Source organism: Epinephelus moara, chromosome 4, assembly GCF_006386435.1.
Source record: "Epinephelus moara isolate mb chromosome 4, YSFRI_EMoa_1.0, whole genome shotgun sequence".
Classification (NCBI taxonomy): Eukaryota; Metazoa; Chordata; class Actinopteri; order Perciformes; family Serranidae; genus Epinephelus; species Epinephelus moara.
In genome coordinates, this window is record NC_065509.1 from 29,160,448 (window position 1) to 29,174,138 (window position 13,691).

The window sequence follows — 13,691 nt, forward strand, 5'->3', positions numbered from 1 at the left end:
CTCCTTGGAGGCTATCGCCCTGAACATACTTCACGCAAGTCAGAGGAGAGGGAGGATCCAGAGAAATGGGCGGGGGTAGCCACTCTTATATACTCAAAGCCAAAATCTACGAGCTTAAAATAGGTTCCTCTGTATATTGCGATACACAGGAACTGATGACTCAAAACACACAAATTCAGACAATTAATATGGGCCACTCACATTCCAACACTGTGAGATATGAAGGGAATAATAGTTAAGAGCACTTCTCACTGAAAGGCTAAAGCACTCACTCTGGAGAGAGGGAAACAGAGGACACACCTAATTTCATTTTAAGGCAGAAAGTCCCACATCTGGTTAACTGAATAATGTATATGTTTGTTTTGGCTACAGAAATAAAGGTGTGTGTCTACAATGTTAATAATATTTAATGGGTTTATTGTTGGTGCTATGACAAAGTAAAATGTCTACATAATTTCTTTGCTTCAGTGCCTTTTGACATAAAAAAAATATCCACATAATGTTTTCTTAAATTGTTATCGAAAACTGAATAAAGAAGTAGAAAGCAGAACAAAGTCAGTGATAGAAAGTAAAATTCTGTAAGTGCTTTACTTGGTGTAGATGCTATACTTTGAATTCACTACACGTTAGAAGGAAATATTGTACTTTTTATGAAATTAAATTTATTTAAGAACTATATTTGGCACTATCTTTAAGTGCATTTTAGATAATTAGTCATTTTTATTTAATTTGTACACACAAATTATGTATTTTATTTAATAACACAATATGAATCATACCATCAGTTTTTTTGTTTTTGTATGCTTCATTATACTACTGTATTCACTGTCCTCTCTGCCATTCACTTTGTTTTTTATACTGTGTTTCTTAATGTGTACACCATCAAAACAGAGAATACAATGTGATTTATACTGATTTGATCATGTCAAATATATTCTTTTTTTCTTTTTCTTTTTTGGTAATATCTAAGGTGAAAACTCCCCATGTTCAACTGTAAATCATTAAGCTAACGTTAAAAAAGAAAACCTCTGAAGGAGTAAGACATACGCACATTTTTTTGTTATTAGTGTGCATGATGCTATTTGAATCTCCTTTCTTTCTTTCTTTCTTTCTTTCTTTCTTTCTTTACTTTATTAATCCCCTGAGGGGAAATTCAATGTTTTCACTCTTGCTTGTCAATTACACACAGGTCTGAAAGACACACACATGCACAAACAGGACCTATACATGCACAAAGTGGAGAGATCTCAGAGTGAGGGGGCTGCCCTTTGGTCAGGCGCCCCGAGCGGTTGGGGGGTTCGGTGCCTTGCTCAAGGGCACCTCAGCAGTGCCCAGGAGGTGAACTGGCTCCTCTCCAGCCACCAGTCCACGCTCCATATTTTGGTCCGGACGGGGACTCGAACAGGCGACCCTCCGGTTCCCAACCCAAGTCCCTATTGACTAAGCTACTGCTTGCAGTAATACTGAGAATATACTGTATCAGTATTACTGCAAGGTGATTCAAATAGCATCATGCACACTCGCCACCCTAAATAGAAATTGTGCTAAACACTACCCTAAAGTGGTTCTTTGGCTCGTTGTCATAGGAGAACCTGTTTTTGTGCTGTATGGTACTCATCTTTAAAAGGTGCAACACAGCACCTTTGTCGAATAGTGCTAGATACAATCATTAGAGACCATATAGCACTGTATTGCTCTCATAATTTTGAGCCTGTTAGCCCTTGAATGATGCCAGATAATATCACAGACAAGTAAATATACCTCTAAATGACACTTTTACTCAATATATATTGATCATTTCTTGCTAAAAATGGCTGAAAAGATTCAGAATCCTGGACTAAATAATTACTTAGAAGCACAATATGTGCAATGCATGTGTGGGCAAAAAGGTTGAAAGCCACTGCTTTTAATGTGTTATCCTCTGGAAATACACAGTTTGTAGGATATTGTAATGTAGTGTTTTTATTCTTCCCCCAGTAAACTAAACTGAGCTGAAGAACCAGAAGAGAACCTCTAAAGAACCATGCAGGGGGTTTAAAGAGTTCTCTGCTGGTTCTACAGCTATAGTTTACTTTACTTTACTTTACTTTACTGGGAAAATAACCAGTTGAGAACCTCTAGAGAACCATACAGGGGGCTTGAAATGTTCTCTACTGGTTCTTCAGCTTAGTCTAGTCTACTTAACTGGGGACAGAACCAGTAGAGAACCTTTAACGAACCACACAGGGGGCTGAAAAAGTTCTGAACTGGTTCCTCAGCCTAGTTTACTTTACTTTAAAATGGGAAGCACCAATAGAGAACCTCTAAAGAACCATGCAGGGGGCTTAGAGTTCTCTACTGGTTCTTCAGCTATAGTTTACTTTACTTTACTGGTGAAAGAGCCGGTAAGAACCTCTACAGAACAATACAAGGGCTTAAGGGTTCTCTACTGGTTTACAGCTTAGTTTACTTTACTGGGAAAGAACCAATAGAGGACCTCTCAAGAACCATACAGGGGGCTGAAAAAAGTTCTTTGTGTGGCAGTGGTGATATATATCATCTCAACCCATGCCAAAGAACTGGTAAGGAACCAACATTTTTCTTTGTAAAATGATGGATGTGAAAGTGCTTAAAAGGGAAATGGTTAAAATTAGTTTCACCTTGACCAGCTTCAAAATTTAACATAAAAAAATGCAGCTTAAAAGTGAATTCATTCATTCATTCAGAAATAATAATAATAATAAACAGGTTAAATAACAATATAACACTGAGTTGACTAATTCTGTGTTATATTTTTACCTCCTTTAGCTACATTTTACTGATAATACATAGCTGTATACAGTGGTATTGCTATTGTCACATATGTAAAAATATTGAATATTCCTGCATATAGTGTATATTCTACTGATTGTATAGTCTCTACTCTGTTGTACCCACTGAAAAGGTCAAGCTGGGTTATGTCACCATTCTTTCGAGCAAAGATGGGATATTTCAGGGGTATTTCATTATCATGATGGGAATCCCCTCGGTGTTGTGGGCATTAAAAAGAAAGCGGTGGAGGCTAGTTTTGACTGTTGACTTGATTTGCATGAAGAAAGTATGAAAAAACTGCTTTACAAATAAAGGCATTTCATATTTTTCCCACTGAGTACAACACTTTCTGTAAGTGGTAATTAGTAAGGAAAAGTAAAACTGTCTTTATTAACTTTCATCTCATGCACCACAATTCCTCAGAGAGTTATGGAGTGAGGGCTCCGCTCAGTATCTGTGTTTCTCGTAAAGCTATCACTTACAGTAAATGAGAGAAGGGAAATTTTATGACAAAATCCCCAAGCTGTGGTTGAGACTTCCCTAAAGAGCCCAACACCATGGGCAGAATTATGCAACGTATTACAAGGAATTTAAACTAGATGATACACGGCTCTGTGCTCCGTGCACTCTGTTACGTGGCTCTGAGCCATGACTAACAAACACATCACATTCAAATTCCAAATAAATCCTGATTAATAACACTCGATCATCACAGGGAATACAATGGAGACAGAGAAAGTTGTTTAAAAAGAACGTGTCCTCCTCTTTTAAATAAATATCTACAAAGTCATCGAGGTTACGGCCTGAGATTTTCCAAATATCTGAACACTGATCTCCCTTTCCACATGCTGGTACCACCCCTCCTCCAAGTGGACAGTTTAAAGGAATAACCAGTCTCTTTGCTGACACTTCCTGTGGGAGGTGAGTGGAATTTTACTGGACTATAAGGTGGGAGTGTCACTCTCATTTACAATGATTAAAACGAGGCCTCCTCCTTTCAGGTCATCAGCCTCCATTATTACGTCCACTCTGCTGCTATGGAGGGAGTGTTTATTGGAGCTTGTGTGACAAATGACCTGGGTGCTGTTCACATTTTCATTTTGATTCACCATCACAAGTGGCTGCAATCACTGATAATGCCCCCGTCAGCACTGGTGAATGACTAAACATGTATTATGTGTTGGTGTTTGGTTGGTATGACAACAGCCGGCACACACAGGGTTGAGTGAAAAGAGGAAATCAAGGTTAAAATCACAGTTTTTACAGTAAACTAAAACCAACTGATTCTGGCTTCGCAGGGAGGACGTTTGACAGGAGACGTTTCCTGAGTATTCCTGGAAAAAACTGGCAGTAGTAACTCGCCAGTGACCTTTTTACTTCCTCCTCCACAGACAAAGAGATAGGAAGGTCCTGTGTCATGGGGAGAGATACACATATCTCCACTGGACACACACAGCAGCTGGAAGTGACCTCCTGGAAACAACTACCTTATCTCCATAAACAGGACCCTCACTGTTGACAGCCCAGAGAGAATAAGCCTTGATTTTGCCAATACACACACAAACATGCACGTAAGGTCAAGATTTTATGGTGCAAATATAATGTTGACACGCGAGTGAGCATCTGCAAGACTGTTTTGATTCAATGTGGCAGTGTTTTGTCATTTTTACTGAGAGGAACCAGTGTTTTTGACAAAATTACCATCAGGCATTAAGGTAATAGTTTAACGTTTTGGAAAGTACACTTATGTTCTTCCTCTCCAAGGTGACATTTAGAGGAAAAGATCAATACTACTGTTGTTTCTATGTAACTGGTGGACTGCGTCGTGCAGATATAAAGAGGCCCAGACCGTGGATATCTTCAGATGAGGTGATCTCCATTTATTCCTGACAACAAGTGGCAAAACAAAATCCTCCATCATACACAACCATACAAACTCCAGCCCCTACACAAATAGTAGTAGTAAGAGAGTATAATTGACCCTGTTACATCTATAAGTCAAGTATGAAGTTGGAGCTGGGAGGTGATTAGCCTAGCTTAGCATAAAAGCTGTGTCTCACTTCAGGAATCACATCCTTCAAATGTGGCTGAGGATCCAAACCTATACAATTCATTGCGTGGATATGGTGTCCCCACACATAACTGCAGCAGAGGGTTATCTGTAGTAATCTTATTTTGTGATTTATGTTACTTGTTTTAGAGATTTTATTCTGTATTTTTGTTCTATGTTGGTGCCTGTCTTGGCCAGGACACTCTTGAAAAGGAGGAAAACAAGGGGACTCAATCAAAACCTCATTTTTTTGTTAAAATATTAGAATAAGGGGCACCTGGTAGAGCAGGCACCCCAGGTACAAAGGCTGTGTCCATGCCACATTGGCAGCAGATTTGATTCCAACCCATGATGCTTTGCTGCATGTCATCCCTCCTCTTTCTTCCCCCCTTCACACTATAGCTGTCCTATTGAATAATGGCAAAAAGCCACACAAAATACCTTAAAAAACAGTAAAAAAAATTATAGGATAGGTTACCAGTTGTGGAAAATATCTAGCTTGGCTCTCTTCAAATAAAAAATGGTGTTAACTGGACACACAAATCTTGTTCACAACCACACACAGAAATCTATAATGTGCTGTAAATCTTAGCAAACAACAGCCAGGCGCAGTGACCCTCTGGAGTCTTCTCACCACACTGAGGTTGCCAAATGTGGTAGCATTGTGTCCGTGCAGACACCTACACTAAAACTTCTACTCACAGGTCATATCTGGCAATTCACGCAATAGCCGGTGACACTGCACAGAAGTGCTGAGTGGATATTAAACTTTTATTTCCTACGAAACAGCTATGACACATAACCTCCGACCATCAATTTACAAATACCGTTAGTTACTTTTCCTCAGCAGATATTTACGCTTGTGTTTTTTCTACTGTGACATGAGAAATGTTTTTATTTTTACATTTACCTATTAAACAAATGACATACAGCATGTTAATTAGGGAGCCTTAGGGATTTTAGTGGGCATATTTCTGAGATCTGAAGAGGGAAGGCTAACTGTTTCTCCCTGCTTTGAGTCTTTATGCTAAGCTAAGCTAATCAACATCAAAGTGGGATTGATCCTTTGATCTAACAATCTGAAACAAAGCTAATATGTGCATTATGTGCCCAAAATGTACAACTACTATATGAAACGACTTTGTACTAATACTCGAGCTGCAACCTGCAATAACCAGCCAAAACACATCACAGTTTTATGCAGCATGTTGCTCTTGTATTTAAAGATGTTGTTGTTTCATAATGTGATTTTAATGTCGGACTAAAGACAAATTAAATGTACATGCAGCGTCACACCAAGCTCAGCCCAGGCAACACTGGAGCATAGATATAGACTGCAGTTTACTGGGAAGGGGGGGCTGTTTCTGCTAAGACACAATGGCATCATTGACCCACTGACCGCTCTCTCCCAGGCAGTCAATAGCACCACAAGCCACCACAACAAAACCCAGAGGTCTGTCATGCAGGATATGCACAATGACAGTACCATGGACTTACTGCTTGTTCTCATCTCTTCTTTTGGCACTGAAGATTCCCACTGCACACTCAGCTCCCGATTTCTCTCGTAAGTGATTTGTTTTTGACGTCAATAATCGCTTGTTTAGGAGAAAGTAAAAATGCTGACGGGGTATTTTTTTCTGCTGTTAAAGGTTTGCAAAGGAAGCTTCTAAGAGACATTAAGTATCCTATGATTTTATCTGCACATCCTTTTTTATGGACAGCTGGTGAAACTCATGCTCAAGCCAGAGTCAGGGGGCACAGGCTACTGAACTCTACGGAATAGGACTAGATACTCCCAAAGCATCAGATAAACTCCAGTTGACTTGTTTTGTTGTATGAATATGAAAGATGACAATGTTGACAATGAATTGTTTAGACAAAGCCAAAGGTAGCTTTTGTCTCAGATAGTTCTATTGTGAGTGAAGCAGTGTGTCTCTGTATCTGACCTCAGCAGAGATTTCCATTTTTTGTGTGGCTGCAGCCTCTGAGGGGCCTAATAATAGTTCATTGTGAGTGAGTGCCTGGTACTGCCTCTCATTTGCTCCCTGAAGCTTCAAAACTGACACACAAATACGCACACACAACACAGGGGGACGTGTGCGGGAAGCACACGTGGGAGGGGAGACGTCACGTCAGTGTTTATGCTCTGTTGTCTTGTATGTTTGTAAGTGTGGTCATAGTCCAAATATTGTCTTGGAGAGCTACACCCAGTGACTGGGACACCACCCAGTCGCCACCCAGGCTGAACTGCAAAGACTAAAAAAAGCATCTAAAAGAGTCACACCACTGATGAAAGGCCTGTAACGTTCCGTTATGAGAACTGAGTCAACCAGTCATTTCTGCTTTGTTGAGAAGGTAAAATAATTGCCTTGTTAGTGATGAAGCAAATCTGAAACTCTTGTTTTATGACTGACGTAAGTCAAGGAGTTACACGCCTACTTATTTATATATTTAAATAAAATTAAAGTGACATATTCATTTTTTCCCCACCTGTACATGTTGACTTAAAGGTCCAGTGTGTAGGATTTAGGGGAATATATTGACAGATATTGAATATGATATAATAAATATGGTTTCTTTTGTGTATAATCACCTGATAATAATAAGAATCATCATGTTTTAGTAACCTTAGAACGAGCCAATTATATCTACATAGGGAGCAGGTCCTTGTGCATGGAAGTCACCATGTTGCCCTGCCATGTTTCTACAGTGGCCCAGAACAGACAAACCAGTCTAGATCAGCTCTAGACAGGGCCATTTACGTTTTTGCATCGGCCACTGTAGTAAGTAGCCCCTGTGTGACGAGCTGTGTCGCAAACACGCTAAGTTTTTAACGTTAAATGGCTTTATTCAGTGGTTTTACCAGTTTAAATCTCCTAGCCCATTTGTTTTGGAGAAGAAGAGACCTCTGCGGATAATTCAGCCCCCTGTAAAAACCTCCTGAACCTCTGGGTCTTAAGTTATCAGAGAACAAAGGAGAGCACAGATTAGCAGGTGCTGGGTTAGCGGCCAGCCTCTGATGAGCCAAAAAGCAGAAGAGAAACACTGATTTGTGATGTGAAACTGCTTTATTCAGTGTTTCTACTGGTTTAAATCACCAGATCTGTTTGTTTTGAGGAGGAGGAGACCTCTGCAGATCATTCAGCTCATGGTAAAAACCTCCTGTACATCTGGATAAGAAGAAATTTCAGCATTGATTAGCAGATGCTGGGCTAGCAGCCCATCTGCGACAAGCTAACCAGTGTTAGAGAAAGAGTGATTTGTGACATGGAGCTGCTTTATCCATTGTTTTCACTGGTTTTAATCACCTGGTCCATTTGTTTTGGAGAGGAAGAGACCTCTGCAGGTAATTCAGCTCATGGTAAAAACCTCCTGAACTCTAACCAGGAGAAGTTTCAGCTGGTTGCAATCTACAATCCTCATTAAACTCCCCGAAATTGTACACACTGCTTTAAACAAAAGCAATCTCCCGTAAAGTGAAATGATCATCACCTTGTGTTCTCTTACAGTTTATCTTCACACCATCCTGAAGAACCACACAGCTCATGCTTGTGAGGGAGACATGCTCATCATCGAGTGTCCCTCCAGGACGTCTGTGGCCGTCCTCTCAGCTTTCTACGGACGCCGTGTTCCTAATCAGCATCTATGTCCCTCTGCAAACACAAACACAACCACAACTGTGGACGAGGATACAGAGTGTACTTCTCCAGTTGCTGTTGAGGTAGATAAATCCACTTTAAGATGAAGGTAAGATCTATCTGTTTGTTGTTGCAGCTGACAGTCAACATGTTTTCTTGTCCTTTGTAGAAAGTGCTGTCAGAGTGTCAGGATCGGCGGTCCTGTCATATCCCTGTCTTCAGTCCAGTGTTTGGGCAGGACCCCTGTCCTCTCACCACCAAGTACCTTCTAGTCTCCTACAAGTGCAGACCAGGTATGTCGCCACTGTCCTTTATCTATTATGTGGATAATCATATGACTGGAACAGTAGTGGTCAGGGCACCAACATTTCAGTCAGCTTACCATTTCTGCTAAATTTTTAGACTGAACTAAAATCATGTGTTTTGCATGTTTAAACCTATCACTGTAAACAATGCTCTTCATACTAGTGTATAATTTGCCAAAAGATTTCATAGTGCAGCATCAAAGTTCAGTCCTCACCTTGGAAACAGTCGTTGTGCAAAAACAATCCAACTCAAGGTCAGTCAGGGCTTTCAAGCATATCATCACACAGTCTTAATCAGCAGATGTAGTTTGCTCAGTTGTCATAGTGATCTGTTGTATCTGCTGATATGTGAGCTCAGTAGCTGTTATGATGTCACCCAGAACACTTTTTGGACTTTTTGAGCTATAAGTTAAACATGGTGACAAATTAAGTTTTAGGTAAACTGAACAAACTTGATCTCCTGATGAAGGAGCTGTGATGTGGCTGAAAGAAAGCTTTTAGTACAAGATGAACATCGACTTGACTTGAAACTTGTTTTAGCTAGGCAATCAATAACAGTTAACATCATCCCCTTTTGACTTTTTAAATCCCAAAACGACCCCTCAAGGAGTTATCTGCAGTAGTGGAAGAAGTTTTAGGAACTTTTACAACAGTAACATGAAATCTGTCATTCATAGTAACGAGCTTAAACACACAAAAACATCAGTACAATGTGTTCATCTAAGTTTCTTCACTGTTCATCAAAGCACTTCTTTATAATCCCATGTGTGTACATGTAACCTGTTTTTCAGAGCACCACCGCACGAGGCTGGTGTGTGAAAATGAACGTCTGAGGCTTATGTGTAAAAACGAGACCGTCCTGGCGATCTACTCGGCCACGTTTGGACACTTGCTGCACGGCAGTCCTTACTGTCCTCAGGAACCTGGATCACACATTGACATGGGTCTGAAACAAGACGCTTAAGTGTCACCTAGTGGCTCAACAGTGGAACAAATATCAGTACTATTAACAGAATAACTTGTGTGCCCTTTTCATTTATTAGTATACATAAGAGCTTAGATTTGAAACCAGAGCCCAATGCTACAACAGTAAACTGACTGCTTATAATGAACAGTTATTAATATTTCTAATTTTATTCCAGAGTGTTTGTCACCTTCGGCTCTGAGGAAGGTGTCACGCAGGTGTCACGGCAGAGCAAACTGCTCAGTACTAGCCGATACTATAACCTTCGGGGACCCATGTTTCCCCGGCACCAGGAAACACCTGCGGGTGTCCTTCACATGTGGTGAGTGACAAACCGGATGGGAGCTGCTTGTGACTGACATGGTTTGCTGAATTATGTAAAAAAAATCTCTTAATTCTCTCTTCAGTGCCCCGGTATCTTCTGGAAGATGTGGGTCGAGGGTCAACGGATCCTTTCATGATCTCAGACTACACGCACGGTGAGAGTAAGACTTTAAGATTCACAGGATTTGTTGCATGCAGCAGACTTTGACTGGCGTCTGAGCCCAGACCCCTCTCACCTGCAGGTGGATGGTACACTGGCCCCACCTACAGGCCTCAAAACGTGCTAACCAACTCTCTGGAGATCATTGAAAAAATATTGGGTATGTGCACTGATGCCTGAAAAGCTCAGGCGAGGGTTGCATGTACGTTTCCTGTCATTGTTGTAGATCATCAGGACCACATTGGTGTTTTAGCATCTAGTTCTACTAAACTGACACAGACACAGTGACAGAATTGGCTTCCCAGATGGTTTAGAAGTAGCACATGTAAAAATTCAGTAGAGGCCTTAAATTAAAAAACAAAATATATATATATATATATATTTCAGATATGCTCAGATGCATATACCATTATAGCACATCACAGCTAATTATGGGTAGCTGCCTGTTTGAAAACATTTTGCCTCTTTCTGCCCACACTGAGCATATTAAAAATATATTTGCACTTGTCTTCGTTAAAGGGCTCCCCTCAATTTGTCTGTGCAATAATGTAGAACTTGCATAATTTAATTTGCATTACTGTTGACCATTTTCCAAAGCATGCCATAGTATTGATATTAACTGTGTTCTCTCAGTTTCATCCAGACATTTGTTCCCTTCAGTTTATTACAATATGTTAAAATCAACCTGGACATATGCAAAATCTGCTTAAGTCTTCAGTGTTTTTTGTCCATGTGACATTTTCATAGAGGTAAAGGCCAAATTTAATATATAGTGCCACTTTAAAATCAAACCAGGTTTGTGCCAAAGTGCTTTATAATAAGCATAAAATAAAGAATCATCTGAGGGGTGGGCAAGGGAATAACAGTGGGTCTTAAGACACCTTTTACAGGAGTCAAGAGATTCTGCTGTTCTTATGTTTTTAGGGAGACTGTTTTGGTCTTGGTGCAGCTACTGACAAGGCCCTGTCTCTAAAAGGTCATCGACAAGATTGTGGGATAGTTAACAGTGCTTGATAAGATAAGAAAGACTTTATTGTCCCAAAGGAAATTTGTCTCAGATACATGTAGTAACTGCTGTTAAAAGATACAAAAACGTTATACGTACAGCTCCTACATCTATACACTAGAGCTGTCGCTATTCACAATCCCACACACTCAGTACCAACAGTACATGTACAGACTGCCATCAGCCAACAAACTGCATGCTGCCCATTGCACCACATATCTGTTTTACAAATTCATTGTAAAAACACATACACATATGCAGATACATACCTACACATACACATTGTATGGTTAAGGTACAGTTAGCTTCCCATGTAAGGCTTTAATGGACAAGGGGACAGAGGAGTTAAGCAGTTAAGCCTGCACTGATCTGTAGATCTGAGGTGACTAGCTGTACTGTTGGGGATAAAAGTTCTGTAATATAGCTTGGAGCGAGACCATGCAGGGCTTTGAACAAAAACAGAAGAATCTTGTAAGTTATGCGACACTGGATGAGAAGCCAGTGCAGAGATGCTAGAGCAGGTGTAATATGTTCCTTTATAGGGGTCTGACAGCAGCATTCTGTACCAGCTCTAAGTGGTAAATAGAGGTCTGGTTGATATCAAAACAGAGGGAATTGCAAAAATCTAGTCTTAGAGATGTTACAGCATGGACTACTTTTTCTTAATCCTTAGGGGATAAGAAGATCCTGATCTTGGATATGACTCTGAGCTGGAAGAAGTTAGATTTCACAACTGTGTTAACATGTCAGAGAATTCTTAAATATTATAACAAGTTTTTGCACAGACCTGTAATACAGTTCAAAGCTTTTATTGCCTTTTCCTCCCAAAAAATTCCTCTGAAAGGTGCATTCATGTGCTAGTGGGAAAACTCAAACGTCCATGTACATTAAGACAAACAACAGCCAATATGGACACTTATTCTCGTAAGTCTATGCAATAATACTGCCGATCCAGAGCCAACCTTAAAACCTTGGATGTTGAATATTTCTATTAAGACACAAACACACCCTCCAAGAGGATTTTAATCTGTACTTCTAACTACATAGAGACAATAAATACAACTTAACGCTCCAATTGATTAATTCAAGGCCTCTGCAAGTTGATTTTTAAACAGCACTGACAGGGAAGTTAGTGGCTGCTTAGGAAGTCAAAAGCACATTAAAATATGTAAAAACTTACAGCATTTTTGGTCAGTTGTCAGCAGTAATGCAGTTTTTAGTAAACTGGTTGATACATGTATAAACACCAGTATAATTTTTTAAGGAATAATTTGGTAAAGAAGGCCAGGATGTTTATCAGTATGGACAACTTTGCATTTGCTGCCACATTTTAAAATGATCATTACATTCCTTTATCTCTTCCAGAGCTCCCAGAGCGAGTGGCTCTGTACTTTGTCTCTGGCATCTGTGCTGGTCTGGTGTTCCTGCTCTGCCTGTTTGGTATACGCTCCACACTAGTGAGGGATGTGAAAGGTCTGGTGTCTGACCTGAAGGATGAGCTGAAAGCTTCTCGCAGACAGCGCAAGGGGCTCATGGAGGACCTCTTTGACGATGACATCTCAGACACATCATCCTTCCGTCGCCTCACACAATCCTACCGCACTACAGAAATCCTCAGTCCGTCCACTTTGACAGTGGAGATGGTCGATCGTGGGGTGGAACAGACAAGGGATCTGCCCAACGGAGACATGTGGCCACATCGAGACTCCAGCCCTTACGCCATTCATAAGATTAAAACCTACAACAATTGAGAGAAGTCACACGTATCAGTCAATGTAGAGCTAAAAAATCTGTTTGTCATGACATTTAAATTGGACTGAAATTACACACAGAGGTTTATTTTACTTTTAAAACAATGTAACTGTGCTTCTTTATCCTTGTATTGTCACTCATGAACAAGTGACTCTAAACAGTAAAGAGTGAAATATACAAAGCCTTAATGTGTTAGATTAATTACAATCCTTAAGATTAACATCAGATGATTTGTTTGGTAAATTAATCCAAAAGCAAATTAAATGAAGTAACAGTGGGGCCAAAAATGTATCCCTAGCTATCTTTCTGCCGACATTTGTTTTGGTTCTAAGACATTGTGTAAAAATGTTGAGACCAGTATATACTGTACATTATAAAACAAGTCGTTCTAAATAATAAAGATTGTTTTAGTGAATATTTTGTTTACAATGATGCCTCTGTTTAATGTTTCATAAGGAGTGCCTGGAAAGTTAAAGCCCAGTTGCACAGTGAACCACAGGATGCTGCCACATGCCCACAGCATTAACTGTAGAAATTAGGGATGCACACTATGGATTGTCATTGCTGATACTGATAATCTATTTTTTTTCCAAAAATGAGTGTATAACCTGTAGATTATGTACACCTGAGGGTAAGAAAGACTAAAAACATACCAAATTAACAAAAAAAATTATATAGAAATACTTAAAATTGTGTTACACA

General features: G+C 39.9%; 1 protein-coding gene across 1 annotated transcript; it reads left to right on the forward strand.

Annotated features, from left to right (window-relative positions):
• The first annotated feature begins 6,309 nt into the window (after nucleotides 1–6,309).
• Nucleotides 6,310–13,377, forward strand: si:ch73-335m24.2 (protein eva-1 homolog C). Its single transcript, XM_050042689.1, is given in 9 exon segments — nucleotides 6,310–6,332; nucleotides 6,334–6,404; nucleotides 8,350–8,561; nucleotides 8,648–8,771; nucleotides 9,575–9,727; nucleotides 9,926–10,069; nucleotides 10,155–10,226; nucleotides 10,314–10,391; nucleotides 12,603–13,377. Coding segments are annotated over 9 exon segments (1,263 nt in total). The 3' UTR covers nucleotides 12,989–13,377.
• The last annotated feature ends 314 nt before the right edge of the window (nucleotides 13,378–13,691 follow it).